The 21,148-nt window shown below is 47.5% G+C and overlaps 1 protein-coding gene across 2 annotated transcripts in view; it reads right to left on the minus strand.

The window, feature by feature from the left end:
• The window catches only part of LOC135243392 (voltage-dependent T-type calcium channel subunit alpha-1I-like), a 191,283-nt gene that overhangs the window by 59,293 nt on the left and 110,842 nt on the right, over positions 1 to 21,148 (minus strand). For both annotated transcript variants that reach the window (XR_010326624.1, XM_064315181.1), the window contains exons 7-15: positions 15,167 to 15,509; positions 14,240 to 14,332; positions 7,113 to 7,446; positions 6,154 to 6,542; positions 3,599 to 3,750; positions 3,061 to 3,246; positions 1,757 to 1,874; positions 784 to 939; positions 333 to 423 (exon numbers count right to left, since the gene is read on the minus strand). Coding sequence is in view for 1 of the 2 variants with exons in the window: in XM_064315181.1 (XP_064171251.1) it covers positions 333 to 423; positions 784 to 939; positions 1,757 to 1,874; positions 3,061 to 3,246; positions 3,599 to 3,750; positions 6,154 to 6,542; positions 7,113 to 7,446; positions 14,240 to 14,332; positions 15,167 to 15,509 (1,862 nt within the window). In the remaining variant the exon portion in view is untranslated. The remainder of the gene's footprint in view (positions 1 to 332; positions 424 to 783; positions 940 to 1,756; positions 1,875 to 3,060; positions 3,247 to 3,598; positions 3,751 to 6,153; positions 6,543 to 7,112; positions 7,447 to 14,239; positions 14,333 to 15,166; positions 15,510 to 21,148) is intronic.

Raw genomic sequence — 21,148 nt, forward strand, 5'->3', positions numbered from 1 at the left:
CAATATGCTGTAATGTCATGCCAATAAAGCATTCTTGAATTGAACTGAACTGCGAGGGAGACAGGGTGAAAGAGAGAGAGAGAGAGCGTGAGAGAGATGGAGAGAGAGACTTCAGCGCCAGCACCCTCGTTACCAGTTTGACCACGTATCAAAAAGCCACTCCCTCACAGTAAACCAAATGACCTTCTGCACGGTAAGAGTGTACGTATGTATCAGAATGAGAAGCGTATGTTAAGTAGTCAAATAAGCTGAGAAGTCATGATGTTTAATCAAGGACACGTATTAAGAAACCTGTCATGAAGGGGAATGCGGACCTGAGGAGAGAACCCTACCGGAGAGATGCAGTGGATCTTTCTGCTTCTCGGCCTCCTCATAGTTTATTGAAGACCTCTCATCGTCCGAGTAGGATCGATTGGCATCCCCCTGTCACAGGTACAGAGCGAGAAGGAAAGAAAAGGAAAACAAGGTAGAAAACTCCTCACAGAGGATGAGGTTGAGTTCATTCTCTGACAGTAATGAGAAAAAAGAAATTACGTACGACTTGAGCCTCCATCCTTACGACTATAATGTAAATTAGGCGCTGGTATTTAATTTAACCACATATATTTTAAAGTAAAAAAACAATTAAACTTGTTTAATGAGATGTTTCAATGGTTTTTCCCTGACCGTGACTGAGGGAAAAACTGTTACGCAGCAAGAAGATGAGAAAGCTAGCAGTTGGGATTATGGCTGATATAAAGAGTCGAATTCTGAGGAGCTGAGATTTGGGGTCGAGCAGCTCACCTCAGCCTGGAACCCCTCCACCAGGATGGCCACCAGCAGGTTGAACAGGACGTAGTTCCCAAAGGTCATCAAGGCCACAAAGTACAGAGCAGCCAGGGAGGAGGTGGAGGCCATACCATTATACAGAACCACGTTCCAGTCCTCCTGAGTCAGAATCTATGGACACACATACACACTGTAATACAGAACCACGTTCCAGCCCTCCTGAGTCAGAATCTACAGACACACATACACACTGTAATACAGAACCACGTTCCAGTTCTCCTGAGTCAGAATCTATGGACACACATACACACTGTAATACAGAACCACGGTCCAGTCCTCCTGAGTCAGGATCTATGGACACACATACACACTGTAATACAGAACCATGTTCCAGTTCTCCTGAATCAGGATCTACGGACACACATACACAGTGTAATACAGAACCACGGTCCAGTCCTCCTGAGTCAGAATCTACAGACACACATACACACTGTAATACAGAACCATGTTCCAGTCCTCCTGAGTCAGAATCTATGGACACACATACACACTGTAATACAGAACCATGTTCCAGTTCTCCTGAATCAGGATCTACGGACACACATACACAGTGTAATACAGAACCACGGTCCAGTCCTCCTGAGTCAGAATCTACAGACACACATACACACTGTAATACAGAACCATGTTCCAGTTCTCCTGAGTTAGGATCTACAGACGCACACACACACGCACAAACATGCATGCACACACACACACACACACACACACACACACATACACACACACTGTTATACTGAACCAAGTTCCAGTCATCTTGAGCTAGGATCTACACGTACGCACACACATGGATACAGTATCACATTCAAATCTTCTAATTCAGGATCTACATGCATGTATGCATGTGCTCATGCACGCACACACACACACACACACACACAAATGCAGTTGCACTGCATGTTCCAGAAGGGCTGAGCAAGCTCTGTACCTGAAACACAGTGACGATGGCCCACAGCAAGGAGTCAAAGTTCTTCCTGTCTGGGACAGTGTCCCCAGCCTCAGTCTTCAGGCTGAACTTACAGCCAAATATGTGCATTCCCAGGATACTGAGTTCAGAGAGAGTGATCACTATCAATAACAATAATAATAACAATAATAATACTAATAATAATAATAAACTATTTCAAATTTGACCAATGTCCATTTATCTTTTATGCAAGTTACTTTTTCATCTTTTCATGCTTTGGCAATACTCATAATCAGTTACGGCAACAAAGCACTGAGAGAAATAGTAATAGAGAGAGAGCAAGCGAGAGGCAGAGGTGGAGATACAGAGGGATAAGGGGAGGAAGAGTAGGAGAAGGAAATAATTACAATAATAAAGTGAATAGGAGAGGCCTAATTCTCCACATTTCTTATCCACGTTTACAGCTCGCTGAATGAAACTGACCTGGGGACAATGAGCACTAAAAGGACGTCGACACCAAGGCTACACTAATGGGAAAGAAAGACCTCAAACTCACACCAAGGCAGGCGGTGGAGTGGAGAGGGGGAGGAGCAGAGCACTCAGAAACTTTCCCTTTAAGGGGGAAATAAACCTGTCCCTCAGCTCAAGGGCGTGACCTCTGGCCGCAGAGACGGACGTTTAGGTCGCTCGGGGCGTGTGAGGTATGAAGACAAATAGCAGGGCATTACTGGTGCTGCAGGCCCCGGCCGCTGAACCATCCGTCTCAATGCACTTATGCGCAATTTGATGGCAGTGGCCGGGGCGCAAGCTCAATGCATTCTGGGAGCCTGCGCGCCACTGCAGGCTCTCCATCAATCTGACTGATTGGGCAATGTAGTCCACTCCCGATAAGCTGCATAAACTCGGGACCGCTGAAACACTGTGTGCTCAACCCATGGCTTACACTTAACAGGAGCAAGCAGAGTCATCGGTTGCTCGCAGCTCTGTTTGAAACAAGGCTTGGCATTTAAATGGATTTTGCAATTATCCAGTACATGGCTACAGGAGTCAGAACACCATTCCTCATGAACCTGTTAGGTAATTAGTAGGGGCGGGACTTTGTTGTCGTCACCTTTCGCATAGAGGTTCCACCAATCGATGAGTACATTGGTAACATGAAATAGTGAAACATGAAATACTAATGGTAATTGGTGGATACTTTCAGGCTATACTTCCAGGGTCTGTGACAGTTGCCACGAAGTATAGGCAGAAGTTATCCAGGAGGAAGCTCATAACGACAACCATCCTATCCATATTTCACAGGCTCTGAAACAGATGTATCACACCTGAAAATGAAGATGAAGAGCATCAGCAGCATGCAGAAGGTGGCCACGTTGTCCATGGTCTTCATCAGGACCACCAGCTGCCGACGCAGCGCCGGCATGAAGCGCACCAGCTTGATCACACGCAGCAGCCGGAACGTTCTGAGCACCGACAGGCCCCCGTCAGACTGCCAGATGATCTCACACACACTGCAGGGGGGGCAGAGAAAGAGAGAGAGAGAGAGAAAGACAGAGACATGTATAGAGTCCTCCCATATGCACACCCTAGCTGATTGAGCATCAACTCTGGATGTAAACAGCTATTGCTAAACATTTTGGTGACAAGCATTCTTTAGTCACAGTCCATTACTCAAAAAAAGGCAATGATTCGAGTCCTCAGGCCAATATACTCTGTTACTGAGCTGTTACACAGTTCATTTCCCTAAAAACCTGCACTGAACACAGGCTGTTATTTCATTCTCTATGTAGCCCATCACTGTCACATCTTAGACCTCTACTTCCCCCACCTCTGACCCATGACCCCTGACCCCAGGTCACAGACCTGATGATGACGATGATGCCGTCAAAGATGTTGTAGGGGTTGCGTAGGTAGCTGAAGAAACCAAAGGCGGTGAGCTTGAGGATCATCTCCAGAGTGAACATGCTGGTGAAGACAATGTTACTGATCTCCAGAACATTGGTCAGCTGATCTGGCTGAAAAGAGAGAGAGAGAGAGAGAATTTATCCAATGCATTTTATCTATTTTATTTTATACTGTATACTTTTTTTTAAAATTATTTTTTCATTACATTACTGGCATTTGGAAATAGCATAAGTATGCAATTTCTAAATCAAATTTAGAAATCAAATCCAGATTGTACTTAGCTGTATTATAATTACAAAAACAAAGATGCCTACATGTTTTAATGTAGGCATTTGTATATGCCACTGAGCACAGTCATAGCGCTGTTACAGTATGTGTCATAGTTTACATTTTTTTAACATACTTTTGCAGCGCTCCTCAGGTTGTCTTGCTGTTAAAGCATTATTGAATTGAATTGAACGGAACAAGAGAAGGAAAACAAAACACAAAAACACAAAGGGATATCCACAGTATAAAAATGCCATCACACTTTGTGATTGAGGTGAGACTGAGACGCAGTGTGACTGAACCACTGCACGGGCCCCAGAGAGACAGACGCATTGAGCAGGGCCGGAGGGGAACAGAGAGAACTATTACTGCTCTAAGCCTGAGAAGATCGCGCACGCAGAGACACCGAGGGTCTGTACCGCGGAACAATGGCAACAGGAGAGGGAGAGAGAGGGAGGGTGCCATTACAGCTCTTTGAGGAGATCTCTCTCTCTCTCCCTCTCTCCTTTTCTTTTCTTCCCTCCTGCCTCCCCTCCCCTTTGTCTGGTTATCGGGCCTTTCCATTTCGCGGCGATCAATAGCCCTCCATTGATCCGCTTCAGCGGTACGGAATCCGGGTCCGCGTCCGGAATCTTCCAGCGTCGGGGGACGCGGGAGCGGCGGCGGCGGCGGCGGCGCAGAGCCGCGGGGTATCGACGCGCCTAACAGGCTCGCTAATGGCCGACCGGTATGCAGACAAACACCCCCGTCTGTCTGCCACTCCGCAGCCCCGCCCCGCCCCGGCACCCCGCCTTCCTCCCTGGCGCTGTGGCCCCGCCCTGTCCGGGGCGGCGGCGTAGCAGAACGGCCACCGAGGTTCCGGGTTCGATTCCCAGGCGGGCTGATGCTGTCGCACCCTTGAGCGGCTCTATAAACGGACTGTAGGTAAAGGAAACCAGCGCAAGTCTGACAGTATAACGTGTGAGAGCTTGTGTTTTCACGAGCGATGCTCGCTCTTAGGCTGGGCTCCATCACTTTGAGCACTATTACTCATACGCTCAGTGTTAAGCACATCGAGCAAAGCACGAGAATGAAAGCATATCAATAAAGACATGATGATGTTTTTCTCACCCCTCCCTTTCGACAATCTTTAGAGTGGGGGGCTGTCTCCTCCAATCGGGCCTAGACAACCCCACCCCCTTCCCTCCCTCCCCTAACACCTCCCTCAGGGGGTGGTTCTGTCAGCCCGGTTCTGGGCGGCGGGTGGGAGCTCTGCCTGCTTCCATTGAGCCCGTTTGTTTTTTTAATCTGAAGAGGGGCCTCTGGCGGTGGAATGGGAAATGTGGGCGTGGTGGAGAGACAGGTGGGCGGAACGCGTCCGCGGGGGGTGGGGGTGGGGGGGGGCTTCGGGGAGGCAGGAACAGAAAACGATGTGTAACCAGTCTGAAGTCTCCCCCCCCCCCCCCCCTTCCCCGCCCTCCTCTGTTCTATCTTTTATTTTTAGTCTTCAGAGACAGGAGAAGAGAATTCTCCGCAGAGAGAAAGTGCAGTGAGGAGAAAGAATGAACAGACAGAGAGATGTGGGGAAAGAGGGATGTGTGTATAGATATGTATATGTTATAAATACACTAGCATATATATATATATATACATACAGTTTATGCATGCTTTGGCAACACAATTTGCCATGTCAACAAGCTCCCTTTGAACATGTGCATGAGAGAGAGAGAGAGAGAGAGAGAGAGAGAGAGGTGGAGAGCAAGAATAGGTGGAGGCTGCCAGGTGAATAGGCACTCCTTGGACAGCTGTTTACACAGACACATCCTCCCATAGTGAACTGCAGATGCTGAACTATTGCTGCTAAGCATTTTGGTGTCTACCATTCTTTGGTCTGACATTACACAGTCCATTTCCTATAAAATCAGCAATAATTGCTGTCCTAAGGCCAATGTACTCCGTTACTGAAAACAATCTATAACAGAACACCAGTGCTGGAATATCATAAAAAGTTATGTTTCGCATTAAATGATTAATGCTTCATGCACTATTAAAAACGGGCGTTCAGGCGAGAAAGCCTCGTGGGCACAGCAAAGAGTTTGGGTCGATACCCTTTCAATTCAGTTGATTCAATAACTGAAAAATTCTGACATAAAAATCGTTTTTTTTTCTTTCAATTTGCGCCCTACACTTCAGTTCCTTTCCTGAAATGGCTGGCCTGGAAAGAGGCCGGACCCCGGCTGCGATACACGGCGGGCCGGTGGCAGTACCTGGTCGTGGTGCTCGATGCCCATGCTGATGGTGTTGACGAGGATGGCGATCATGATCCCCCTGTTGAAGTACTTGCTCTCCACGATGCTCAGGAGTTTGGCCCTCATCCCGTTCCAGACGGCCTGAAACCGGGCCACGCAGGAACGCCTCCTCCTCCCCGCCTCGCTCCCCGCCTCCTCCCCGCTCCGCTCCTCCAGGTGGTTGCTCTCGCAGTCCATCTCCTCCACGGCCCCGCCCTCCGCGTCCTGCTTGGCCGGGCTCCCCGTGAGCGACGGGGCCCCTGTGCAGTGAGGGCAGTCCTCTGGGTTTGGGGTGACAGAGAGGGCCACTGTGGTGTCCGGGGGGTGAGGGGTGTGATCCTGCCCGTGGTGATACGGACAGTGAGACCCTAAAAGAGCAAAGTGAGAGCAAGAGAGAGAGATTATAAATCTCATAAATATTGAATGATACACACTATAGAGATATACCATATCGCAGTTATTCCTGAGTCTACTGGCACCAGCATAGAGTGTGCAGTAGAAATGCATGCTGAAACACACACACACACACACACACGTGCTGAAACACACACACACACAAACACACACACACACATGCTGAAACACACACACACACGCACACACACACACTGAAACACACACACACACACACACACACACACACACACACACACACATGCTGAAACACACACACATGCTGAAACACACACACACACACACACACTCGCTGAAACACACACACACACACACACACACACACACTCGCTGAAACACACACACACACACACACACTGAAACACACACACACACACACACACATGCTGAAACACACACACACACACACACACACACACACATGCTGAAACACACACACACACATGCTGAAACACACACACACACACACACTCGCTGAAACACACACACACACACACACACAGTAACGGGCGGGGCCCACTCACGGTGCCTGTGGCGGCGGTGCCAGTCCCCTCCCTTGGCGCCGGCTCCGCCCCCCGGCCGGCCGGCTCTCCCCCTGCCACCCCCTGGCGGGGCGGGCCGCCCCCGCAGCGTGTTGTAGAGGGCGGCGGACCGGCGGCGGGCCTTGCGGAGCACGTGGCACACGTACTGGAAGATCTCCTCGTAGCAGTCGCCCGGCTCGATCATGCTGGCCAGCGTGCTGGAGGACAGGCACTGCGCCCGCTGCTCCTGCATCAGCTGGTGCTCCCGCTGCTTGGTCTCCGAGAACTGCGAGGCGATCACCACCAGGCACAGGTTGATCATGAAGAAGGAGCCGATCTGATTGGGCGACACAAAGGCAGAGAGGGGGGGAGGGGGAGGGAAAGGGGGGGAGGACCGTGAGGTAACCACCTGGATTCCGTTTGGCAGCAAGGCCGCACTTTGAATCTACCGGATTTTTCACTGGACAGCAGCCCGTAACCAAATAAAGGGTGACAGGAGAGAGGACCCCCCACTGGACAAAACTAATTTTTAAACGCATTCTTTACAGTTTATATGTTGTGTAATTTCATACGTGTCACTAGTAAATCTATGTTGTTTGATTTGGCAATGACGCCTCACTACGATTGGACAGTGCCTACTCCTGTTTCAGCAGTCTGTGGTAAAGCTGTTTCATACTTCAAAGGACTATAAAAACAGTTGGTTAGGGTTGATTTTGAGGTTTTACTTTGAAGTTGGATTTTGGATTAGCTGTAAAAATTTTGAATGTCTGCTTACAGGGTTACTATACCAGGACTGTGTATTTTTTTCAGATATGCTAAGATATAAATGCAAAGTTGTGTTACAATTTAAGTTCTGTAAAGATCGAGTCGAGTAGTTGTTACACATTAGGTACAATGTAATTGCAATGTAATTACACTAGCCTACCACAGAGCGCCAGCTATGTCAATTTCATCTCTACGGATGTGGAAAACAAAGTCAAACCAAACAGTGACACAAAGCCAGGCTATGCTCTTCCGTGCTTGGACAGGCTGTGCTGTGTTCTTAATAAAGTCAAAATTGAAATAAAGGCATCCCTGCATATTTTATGATCTCCACAGAACTGGCATTTAAAAAAAATACTGACTCAGAGCATTGTATGGTCCACCATTCTGCCCAAACTCACAAACGTTAGAAAAAACATTTGTCGGGAAATGAGTGAGTTCAGCTATCACAAATAATTACCCCGCCAAGCAACGTTTGTGAAGAAAAACATTAACTCTTACTCAAGTCAGATTTGTAAGGGCAAATGTTCAATGTACCATAGCTCCGGATGACTGGACACGTTTTTTTTTTCTCACTTGGGAAAAGTGTTTAATCTCGGCTCCTCAGTTTCTCCTCAGTGCTTTTTCGCCATATTACATTCTGGAGCTCTGAGTCACACACCAATTACACTCCATTAAATTCGAGGAGACAGGGGTGCATAAGCTTATCGCTCATCGCCGACTGGGTGCTAATGGTGGACCGCGGTTTTGACTTTAGAAAGGAAAGCCATCACTTAAAGGAGTTCAGAGATTTCAGCGTCTCCGTCATGTTCTGGTTGCTTAAGCATGTGGGAAATGTCCTTATTTCTGTTGAATATTCTGTACATTTGCCACCATAATACAGTTCATTGCTCGACCTCTCCCATCTGGAGCAATAACTCTCCCCAGGTCCGCTGGAAACTGCAGAGATTGGACTGGGGAAGCTTCCAAGATCAATAGTCCTGTTTGACAATTCATTTTTTTTTTTTACAGATTACTGTTATGCATACTGTACCCTCACTGGGATGCATTGGCGGGTTCAGAACACCCAAGGCCCTCCCATGCATGTTTACGCACACACACACATACATGCACACACACATGCACACACAGACACACCCAGGCACACAAACACATACATGCACACACAGACACACCCAGGCACACACACACATACATGCACACACACATGCACACACAGACACACCCAGGCACACACATGCACCCACGTGCACACACACATGCACACACAGACACACCCAGGCACACACATGCACCCACGTGCACACACACACACGCACACATACACACATACACACACAGACATGCACGCACACACAAACACACACAGCACATGTATCTCAGCAGCAGAGTTGTAATACCATACCAGTAATACCATTTTAAAGGAGCACACCGGCTCCAACTCATAACCCCTCATCCAAACCTCCTTTTGTGTCCCTGAAGTGTCACCTCTTACCTGATATCAGATCTATGGGCAGGAAGGATTACAGCCCCAGACCTCAACCTCCACTCAGCTGCCAAACACCAGTACTCTTTAACAAAGCCCCTTATACATGTATTATAAATAATACATGAATAATACATTTAAATATATGGAGGCATTTTCACTATACCAACATACCACAGTTTTTGCTCAATGATACATTCTCTCGGTTATATATTTAGATACATCCAATTGAGACTAAAGTGGCAATAACTGGCTTATTTTGCAATATATTGAAACATATTTTCAATCAATTAAAAACAAATTACAATACATGGCACATATATTGGTTTGCCATATATGGGGAAAATACATTTTTGTTGAATCAGGGAAGCAGAGCTGACTGGTTCAGCTCTGTTTTTTTTTTTTTTGGGGGGGGGGCACCTTCGAAAAAGTGAAAGAAGCTGCCATCTGGGTTGTCTGGCTAATTTCTGATCAGCATCTGGATCAGAGCTTTGATTTAATGCCAGACAGAAGTATTCCAGCTCAACTGATTTGTGATTCCAAGCCACAACTTGTTATGTGCCTAATCAGAGCGGATGGAGTTCACACAGACAGGAGATCAAATGTTACTGACTGTGATTATTTCAGTGAGAAAAACACATACATTATCTATTTTTTTTTCTTTTTCCCCTGTTGGAGATCAGATTTTGATATTTTTTGGGATAATATTTAGTGAATGTTAAATGCGATGTGGGTTAGAGAGAGACTTTGAGATGATGTGTTTATTTGCCTTTTGTCAATAATTGAATTTAAAGCCAGAAAAAAAAATCAGTGACTTGAGAAACAGCTCTGAGCATGTCTGAACATGCCAATGCCAAAATTTGCAAACATTATGCCACCGTGCACACTGATTACGACATTAAGCTAATTGGTTTAGGATAATAAAAAACAGTAATTAAGTCTTAGCAATCATAAGATCAGTATTTTTACAGTTAAACCAAAGCTTTAAAAATTGACGGTAACAATAGCTGACTATGGTGTCCTACAGGCAGGTGTTGGGGGGGTGGGGTTCTGGGTGGCTGAGGACCAGCTCCTTTTGCCCCAAATGCCTGCTGTGCCACATTAATTTCATTGATGAAATTAATAAAATTAATATTTGGATTAATATTGTTGCTGTCATTAATTTTCATTCATTCATTTTGGTGAAATGTATTCTGTACAATAACTGGGTGTCGTAAAACTGGTTTTCTAGGTTGGTGTGCCCCTTTCCCACTTTGAGCACCTACACCTCAAAAGGCGTCTGCATGGCCCTGGTGTCCCAGACCTAATTTGGAATCAGTTGAGAGAGGCCAAAGCAGAATGTAATCTCAGGTTCATTTGTAATGGAGGAGGGCGAGTAGGGAATCCTAGCGAACAAGCGACAGCACCAAAGCTTTGTTTAGGCGGCTGTGTTCCGTTTTGGTTGCCAGGCTACCGGACACTGCCAAGGGAGTGGCGGGAATGTGGCGGAAAGACGCAGTAGGTGAAGACATTCCCACAGGTGCAGGGAGAGGTAAGAACCGGGAGGAGCGAGGGGAGGGGGGGCTTATCCCCAGTGGAGTAGATTATGTGGGGATTAGATTTTCCATTGTTTAAACATTCTGAAAGGAGCTGAGAAAATCGGATTTGGGGACACTTCCAGCTCCTGCAGCAGGGGAGAAGCCCAACCCCCCCCCAAACCCCCCGCCCCACCCCGGATTACAGGCACAGATCAGTGCATGTGTCTCTAACCCACGCAAACAATTCTCCACCTTCTCTTCCCTCCTCATTCCTCCTCCACCCCCATCTCCCTATTCCCTTTCTGCAGATGACTTTCTGGCTGCCTTTGAAGGAAAGGTGGCTACAATCCGGAACTCCTTTGTCCATCCAGTGAGCTCCCCAAACCCCCGGGACAAACCCATAGTTACACTGACCTCCTTTGAGAAGCTAGAGGACTTCGATGTACTGCAACTCATCACTTCTCATCGTGCAACCACCTGTCCACTTGACCCCATCCCATCTACAGTCCTCCAATCCATTTCCAGCGAGATCCTTCCTTATCTGTCCTCCATTGTTAATTCCTCTCTTGCCTCTGATCATGTTCCCTCTGATTTTAAGATGGCTCGCATTACCCCATTCCTCAAGAAACCCACCTCAGACCCCTCTGATGTAATGAATTATCGACCCATATCGCTTCTACCTTTTCTGTCCAAAACCCTTGAGTGAGCAGTGCTTAAACAGCTAACCTCTTTTCTCCATCAGAACAACCTGCTAGACCCTCACCAGTCTGGCTTCCGATCCGGGCACTCAACAGAGACTGCGCTCCTGGCTGTAACGGAGGCACTCACCATTGCAAGAGCCTCACGCCTCTCCTCTGTCCTAATCCTTCTTGACCTGTCTGCAGCATTCAACATGGTCAACTACAAAATACCAGCTTGTGCCATACAGCCACTACAGATGATTCGAAATGCCGCTGCTCGACTCATCTACAACCTTCCCAAATTCTCCCACGTCACTCCTCTGCTGCGAACACTACACTGGCTACCGGTCGCTGCCAGGATCAAAGCCCTGACCCTCGCCTACACTGCAGTGAACAGGACAGCCCCTATCTACTTGCAGGACATGATTTGATCCTATACGTCTGCTCGACCACTCCGCTCTGCAGCAGCAGGGCGCCTTGTACCCCCTCCCACCCGAGCAAAGGGATCACAGAGCTTCTCCACTTTAGCTCCCCAGTGGTGGAACGAACTTCCCGTCTCTCTCCGAACCTCCCCCTCACTACCCATCTTCCGCCGTGGTCTATAGACTCATCTCTTCAGACTATACCTGGACTAACTACCACCACGCTGTATTTCACTCTAAATCCCCCCCCCCCCCTTTCATGACACTCGTTATATGTTCCCCCACCCCAGCACTTTTTGGAAATTGGTATTTATCCTAATACTGTAGCTTGTTCTTCTGCCTGGTTGGCTTTGCAGAGGTTAGGTCAGAATAGTGTTCACTGTGTGAACTAAACTGTGTTCTTGGCTAGAAATAGCTGTACAAAGTAAGTATTTTATCTTATCGAACCTGTGTTTTGTAGTTGTCCATGACCATGAAATGCACTTTCTGTACGTCGCTTTGGATAAAAGCGTCTGCCAAATAAATGTAATGTAATGTAATTATATTGAGTCAGATTCGGGACAGCGCATAAAACCGTTTTTGTCTATAGGACATTCACGTGACCGTTCGGAATCATTTGTTTAAATACGTGGATGTGGTTATTGGATTAACTCGCAGGGACGGAAAACAGCAAGGCGTGCCACGACAAACACAGATCTCTCCACCGCCTCATTCCTCCCAAATCGGTAAAGCCCAGATAGACAGCTTTAATCCAAAACAATCTGCGCCAGTCAAACTCTCAGCGGCTCCCGTGAGAGGACTAATTATAATCTGTGTGTGTGTGTGAACCTGCTGACACAGTCCCCGCTGATCAACAGCCTTTGAATCTGGTGCGATTGCAAGGCCTGCCGAAACATACGGCGTTCGAATCAGCGAGCGATTAAAAGGCCTACGGATACTACGGAGGTATTTGTATCTGTGAGCAATTACAAGGCCTGCCGATCGGCAAGGAAGCCTTCGAGAATCTGTGAGTGATTAACGCGCCTTCTGCTCCTGGAGGAGCTGTTTGAATGGCTGATCAGAGAGCTCGGGCTGGAGATCACATGGTGGAGCCAGGTCAGAACATCTCGAGCTCCCGGCCCCGGGGCCCCCGCTATGCAGCGATGGAACACACTGTGTTCGCGGTGGGGGGCCCCCTTGTGTAGCAGCTCTAATTAAACAGTAATTTCTCTCACACGGGCGTCTACCAGGGATCAGGACCTGTCGTTAGTCGCAGATGGGGTGTCTGGTCACAGGGGGGTGTCCAGATACGGCCTCAAGTGTACAGATTTGGCGCGGTGAAGTCTGAGACACCGGCCATACGGGGTCTGGCACAGGGTGAGGCTCTCTACCGCATAACTCCAGAATGTTCCAGTATCTCTCAAATTCTCAGACGCCTCAAAAACGTTAAAAAATGAACAGGGGAAGCCAGAACCAAGATTTACGCATGCAGGCCAGAATTAATTTGTTTTACAGTGCCAAGCTATTGATTTTATGAACAGAGCTCCTCACTGACAAATTGATCTTGTCTATCTGTAAACATTAAATCTGCTTCTCAGGCAAAATCTAACAGATCCATTATCTGGTCCAAGGCAGAGAGACCCAGAGGGTACAGGTTTTTGGGACTGCCTTCCACCTGCCTGTTCACCCACTTCAGCCTATAAATGATTAGTCCAATGGATCCTGAGTGGATATTCAACTCAATCCACAGAATCTTAAAGTTGCAAAGACAGGAGCCTGGACTCCAACAACCTTTGAACTTAATGAACAAAAGAATGTTAGTGTTGTTGTTTTCAGCAATAAGAAAACGTACGAAGCAGGAAAATAAAATAGGGCGCCCAAAAAAAAAAACAAAAAAAAAAAAACAAAACAAACAAAAAAGTCATAAATAAGGACGAATGTTGACTGAGTTTAGGTTTAGCCGTGGTTGTGACACATGCCACAGCCTGTCATAAGGTAGCGCAGTAGGACTGTCCATTGCAGAGGCAGCGTCACCCCTCTGGGTCTGTACATTAAACGGGCAGAACAGAGTCTGACACGCAGTCTAGCCCTCGTCCACAAGGCTGCTGATGCTAAAGGAAAAAGACAGGTCTGTGACCCTGAATGACCACCTCCGAGACCCCACAATACCCTGCGACAGAGAGAGGCCACCCGACCAATCAGCAGTCAGAGAGTCAGAACCTGGCACTGAGGAGCCGCGCGGCGCCCTGACGGAGAGCCATTCGGCCCAAGCGGGGTCACTTACGATGATGAGGAAGATGAAGTAGATGAAGCTGTAGAAGGAGTGGGCATCCATCACGTAGTACATGATCTCCACCCAGCCCTCCAGTGTGATCACCTAGGTGTGGACACACATGCACATGTGCACACACACAAACACACCACACACACACACACACACACACACACACACACACACACACACACGTTAGTCAACAAGGAATTGGAGAGGAGCCTGTTTCACTTCTCCTCCCCACTGTTGTTTAAGAGCTGGCCACATCACCACTCTTAAAAAAACAGAATTTTCAGTGTTAAATGAACTCTAACATACAGTAGTTTACATATAGGGTCCAATAAGGACCAAATGTACTCTGTCAGAGTTAAAAGTACTCCCTCAGAGTTGATTTTAAGCTGGAGGTTTGGCTGTGTACACCTCAGATTCTCGCTGGGGCGCCCTGTGGGGGGGCTGACGGCACCAGGGATGGAGCGGGAAACGATGCGCGCCATAATTTCAGGACACAGCGGTTTGAGCACCTCCGCCTCATTAGCATTTCTTATGGACCGTGCACACGCTCTCTTAAAACTGCCAATCTTGCTCATGGAAAGCCATTCAAAGACAATCCTGAATTCACTCGCTCACGCAACAGTAATTCAGAGCCCGCTCAGGGGGAGCGAATGCGTGTATGAGAGAGACAGAGTGAGAGAGAGAGAACGTAAGGGGGGGGGGCAGAGTGAGAGAGAGAGCAAGTGAGTGAGTGAGAGAGTGAGAGGTAGAGGGAAAGCAGAGGAAGTGGGAGAAGCAATAGATTTTTCTCTGAGCCATACCCCCCAGATAATTTGCCACGTCAAACACCCTCCCCCCCCCCCAACCCCTCTCCACAGGAGCGGACCAATGGGCCCTGACCCGGACCCGGACCCGGACGGGCGAGGCGGCCCCCTGTGGACGCCGCACCTGGAAGATGACGATCCAGGCGTAGCCGATGTTGTCGAAGTTGATGGCACCCTTGTGCGGGTTTCTGTCGCCGGTGTAGCAGCGGGTGTAGTACTGGTTCCAGTTGATGCAGAGACCCACCGCGCTCAGGCTGCCGTTGACCAGCGGCTCGGGGCTCAGGCCCAGCGCCTGCCGGTGCAGGAAGTCGTCCTTGTTCAGGCAGCACTCCCGCCCGCCCTCCCTCCGCGCCGGGACGTCCCGGCACGACATGATCCCATTGTCGGAAGCCAGGGAGCAGATGAAGGGCCGCGCGTCGTCTTCCTCGGGCTGGTAGTACTGAGCCGGGAGAGAGACGCCCGTGGACCTGGAGAAAGACAGAAATTATTTATCATTATATTCCATTTTTTTATTGTTTCTCATCATAATATTTTTTTTTTACAGCTGTCATTTTAACTCTCACGGCAGGACAGATCTTATGACAAATGCATAAGCTTCGGCAATATGAATGGTTAAATATGTCATGCTAATAAAGCATATAGATTGAGTTGAATTGAACTGGGAGTGACAGAGCGTGAGAGAAAAAGACAGATAGATTGAGAGAATTTCAGCGAGATAGCGAGTTGTTATGAATATGACATATCCTGATTTGACAAGTCAGTGTTCCGCGTTTGGACTTCGGGGAGCTGAACACCAGCAGAGCTGCGCGTAATTGAGGGGTTGGACGAGAGAGACTATGTGAGAAAGGCGAGGAAGAACAGAGGGAAGGAGAGAAGATGAGAGAGATGAGAGGGAGGAGAGAGAGGGAAAGACAGCCACGCAGGTTAGCCAAAACTCGAGGAGAGTGCGAGAGAGGGGAAAAACAGAAGATGAAGGAAACTAAGAGGAGGAGGGGGGAACAAAAACACATTGCGGGTGAAAAGTGTGTGAAGCTCGCGCCCATCTCCCCAATTATATCTGACACCTCGCTTCATCGCCGCAGCTTTAGGACTCTGTTTCTGTGAGGGTCACGGTCAGGTCTTATTTTGCAATAGGAGCCGGACAAACAAGCGGGCGCAGTTTTACTCCTTTCACTGCTCTTCCGTGTGTCATCTTATCTTTTCTTTGTAAAGGGGAGTCTGCCCTCCTTTCATTTTCTTTGCTTTGTTCAGACGGGGAGAAAGCAGAGAGGGTAACACACAGAGAAGGGACCGCAGTGCAGACGGTGCCGTGGTGGGTTATTGAACCTCTGCCTGCATGGGGGGGGTGGCATATGGCTCAAGAGACAGGTGCCCTATGGACTGCACCACACCTCTTGCCATGTCGCCCATTTAAAAAAAAAAATTTGTGGGGCGTAGGAGGGGGCAGTGAATAAGAAACAGAGATAGAGGAGAGAGAGATGGCCATCACAGTTCTGAATGAATTCACCTCCCCTTTGATTTGACGGCTGTGGTGACGTTGTGTTTCTGGGGTAGTTATACAGTATAATCCAATAAGCAATATTTCATTATGGTAGGGATACAACTTCTATGTGTGCAGGTAGCTTTTAAGACTAGGTAGTTTGAAAGAAAAGTAAACTCCAACTTTTCTAAAATGAAATGCATTTAAATTGGAATCAATAAACAGCAAGTGGCTCTCACAGGTACTGACCTACACTCCTTTGGAGCAGCATTAACATTTCCCCTAAATTGAGACTATTTCTCAGCTGTCTTTCCCAGCAACAAACCAGATTCAACATTCCACCTTTACCCTGACTCAAAATTATGGGCAAGTTTTGCTATTATCTCCACAAATGCAGTTCAACGGGTTCATCAATTACCAAAATGAACTTGCTGAACTGTTTGAGAAGAAGAAAGGAACAGCTTGAGTAATTAATTTATTTATCATTGAAAATGATTGCATTTATTTCAATGGCAAGCGCTGGATGGATCCAGGCTATTTCCTGGCATCGACTGCCATGATTGGCCAGTGCTGGATCCACTAGCCAATCACAGATCCACTGTGGGACAACCGTCCCGCAGCATGAAATGGAATTTGCATCCTTACATCTACATCATAGCACATTAACTGCACTGTCTTCCCTCCAATGCGCAGATTTCGTAATCAGATACAACGGAGGGATCACAACACGTCTCTCCCCTCCGGGTGGCATGCAAGCCACTCGACTTACTCCACCGCAGAGGGCCAGTTCCAGTGAACATATCCTTTATATCTCCCAATGCCAGGACAAGCATGCGTGCCTCGAATGACCTTGCAGCAGGTTTCTGAATGCCCCTCTGGTATTTAACCTACAAGGGCACTATGCATATGAGCTGGCGTCCGTCCTTAAGTTGCAGAATTTAAATGTTCTGAACTGTAGTTTAAGAAATATAAAGAAAACCTCAGTACGTGAGGTGGGAATGGGACAGGTCATTTCAAAGGTTTGAGCCTGTTGAGATTAAAACGGCAACAATCACATTACTGAGAGAGAGCAACGCACTCCTTTTGCTAAAATGGTCCAAAAAAAAATCTACTGCCACTCTAAAAAGTACACACCAGGTAATTTAATCAAAACAACATTTCTTTATGTATTTATTTTTCAAGAGAGCTCCCTGAAACTAAATATAATTATGGATGCACAGAGGTATTACATTTGTAAATTAGAATAGTTCTCAGTTAACAAACCGGTCCTTTATTGTCCTTTATTGTGCTGATGCGTGAGTGGTTTGATTGAAAGCCGCGGTATGGCAGTGATTTCTCAGCAGCATCCTCTGTTCCTTATTTGAGACTGAAGAGGCTGTCTCTGGCGAGAGCAGAACATCTCTCTTTCACCCAGCAAATGAGGGCAAACTGTCTCTTAATCTCTACATTTTGCCAGACTGAAATCACCCCATCTATCACCCGAACCTTTACTGCGCAGACCCAGGAGGGATCAGACTCACTGTTTATCCATCTCTCTCTCTCTCACTCGCTCTCTCTCCCTCTCTCTCTCACTCGCTCTCTCTCTCTCTCTCTCTCTCTCAGCTAGCTGCCCAACTCGCAACCAGAAAGGTTGACTGACTGCGAGAAACACACACACATACACGCACGCATGCACACACACACACACACACGCACACACACACCTCCATCCTCTGCCTCAATCGGAAACTAAAATGTCCACGTCTTCTTCTTAAGAGTTAAGCAAGTGTAACATATGTTCTTCTGTTCTTGACCACCGATCACAGTGACTCTTGGTCATTGAAAATAAAGAAAGAATCCCATGCAATAAAGGAGGAAATTTTAGAGGCTTCTTTATAGCTATGGGGCAAGGTGCCAGACGGTTTAGAGCGAGTGCTAATAAGCTCTTAATGTCATTAGCATAAGTCTAATACTGCGCCCAATCAGGCTGAGTATGACACAAGATGCTCCTGCCTGCTCTGCTCATTAGAGATGTGTTTACTGCCACTGATACGGGAGATGATTATCTTTGCCCTTGAGCAGCGATGCACACACCACCATAGAGTAATCATGTTCTTATCTGGCTCGCATCAAGTGATCATTAATCTGGCAAAATTACAGTGGTGACACCTACCCCCGTACACTGGGGGCAGGTATAAATATTGATAATTCGCACCTGAGATATTGATAAAAACGTAATGCGCTCGTGTTGAAAATGCTGAGGCAGGGATTAATGCATCAGCGTACCTTCAACATCCGAGAGCCCTGCAAAAAAGTTGCCGTTTCCATTGAAATAAAAACAGGATCTAAAACGTAGAGAGCAACCTGGGATGAACTCTAGAAAGGAAAATCTAAAAACAATGACAGAAGCATTGAGTTAATTCAAAGAATCTAAAATAAAAAAAAGAAGCATGAACAAACGAAAAACAAACACGGGACGGTTTAGGTGCTGACAGGGAGAACGAGGCTGAGAGTGAACGCGCAGGATTTAGGGGGGAAGGGAAGCGTTCGTCAGCCATCGAACACGCCCAGGGCCGGGCGGTGACTGACGTCTGATGTGGTTTCCACCACGCTCTCGGCCCGACTGACGTGATAAGAAAAGAAACACACGGGGGGAAAAAAAAAACCCCGCTAGGTGGAAAAACTGCTTTTTCAAGAAAACTCAAAAAAAAGAAAGAAAAAAAGAAAGGAAAAAAAAATCCGAAGCGCCAGGAGCTGATTGACAGGCGAGGGGAGCGCGCCCACGGAGCGGAGTGGGTGTGGGGAGGGAACGCAAAAACCCGGCCGTGTCTGAGAGCCCGGCGAAAATAAAAACCTAGCGGACAAGGGCAAACGTCAAAAAAAAAACAGGAGGGAGAAAATTCTGTCCAAAGGCTGGTGAGCCAAATTGGGGGTTCAGAGAATGCTGCTGAATAGTGGTATCCCCCCCCCCCCTTTCCCTCTTCAATGCACTGAGCCATGTAATGCCGCTGAGATTCCCAAGGCACTGCAGGTCAAACACACACCCTTCATGTCCAAGAGACAGTCCTACAGCTGCAGAAAGAACGGCGCTGGCAGTGTGAGAACATCCACAGTCCTCAGACAAAGGCCCAGATGAAATTAGCAATTTGTCCTTAATTTTGAACCTCCAAAAAAAGCACAAGAGTTACTTTTTTTCTTTCACAAACACAATCTGGTGAGTTAATTACCTGAACTCACCGAAGTGGGCCTGAATGCCCTGCATTTAACTGCGAGCCAGACTGGGACAAACGTTTCCTGAATCCGGGCCAAAGCGACGCGGAGAGGCCTCAGACAAAGACGTTCAATCGGAACACAGGGACAGTCGTCTCTTTGGTTAAGGGGCTGGCCTCGCCATTTGTAGATTTCAGTTGCGGCGGAGCCCTTGAGCAAAGGTCTCGCGAACTGATTCACTTAAAGTACACACCGTCCGTACAAATGAATAACAGGTCAACACGGGAGGCGTGCGAACGCACAAGGAAGCTTGCGAAAGAAACGCATCATGGACTGATAACACAACAGCAGGGCTGTTCTGAGCACTGAATCACCGGTTCTGAGCAATCGAATAAGTAAACCAGAGTCAGTGAAGGACGGTGCGCACACTGACACGTGTGCATGTCCGAGGGGGGCCATGGAAGCCCTACATGTGCCTGTGAGACACAGCTGCTGCACAGAGGCTCATACTCACTAGTGAAGGCACGCAAAAGGACAATTCACACCTAGAGGTATGAGACCCTGGTGGTCAGTGGATGCTTCATAAATGATTGAGCTTGCAGTTCTTGCAGTTCCCCTCCATCTTTCTCTTTCGCTCCCCCTCTCATTATCTCTCCCTCTCACACACACACAGACAAGCGTGCACATGCACACACATGTGCACACACACACACGCACACACACACACACACAAACACACACAAATATGCACATGCACACGTGCGCACACACACACACACAGACACGTGTACACACACGCTCACACACACAGACACACACACACAGACACCGTCACCAATAAAACAGGCAGTTCCACCCTGCAGAGCAGCAGTCTTCTTTGCTTAGCTTCGGCCATTACCCAGACAGTGAGAGTCAGACATCTCTATTCCATTTAATTACAATGTCAGTGACAAATTCACTTAGTGAGTGTTAACATTAATCATTTTCAGATAACAATACAAATTTCTTTGCTAAAAAAATCTCAAATTGCATTTCTGCTGACGTTGCTTAGATATGAAATGAATGTCAGCAGAAATTAAAGCTTTGGCAAGAGATTGTCTGTAGGAGCACTTCTTTTTTCTTTTCTTTAAAAATGAATTTGGCGCCCAACATGGGGCTGAACATGACTAATTCCCATCCCAATTTGGGGGTCAACTGTCTGCAGCTGCAGCTGCGTTCACGTGCGAACCCCACTGCTGCTTTTGGAGAGCGTAGGCCACCGCAGTTCTCCTCCGAAACGCGCGGTGTCGCCAACCGCTTATTTTCACACCACACACCGCAGAGAACGCATACAGTAGAAATGTACACAGTAAGTGACACGATGACCGTCGATTCGTATAGCATTTCCATTCATATTTTGATTCATTTGATATTTGTAATTGACTACAATTTTTCGAT

The sequence above is a fragment of the Anguilla rostrata genome, chromosome 17 (genome assembly GCF_018555375.3).
Source record: "Anguilla rostrata isolate EN2019 chromosome 17, ASM1855537v3, whole genome shotgun sequence".
In the NCBI taxonomy this organism is placed as follows: Eukaryota; Metazoa; Chordata; class Actinopteri; order Anguilliformes; family Anguillidae; genus Anguilla; species Anguilla rostrata.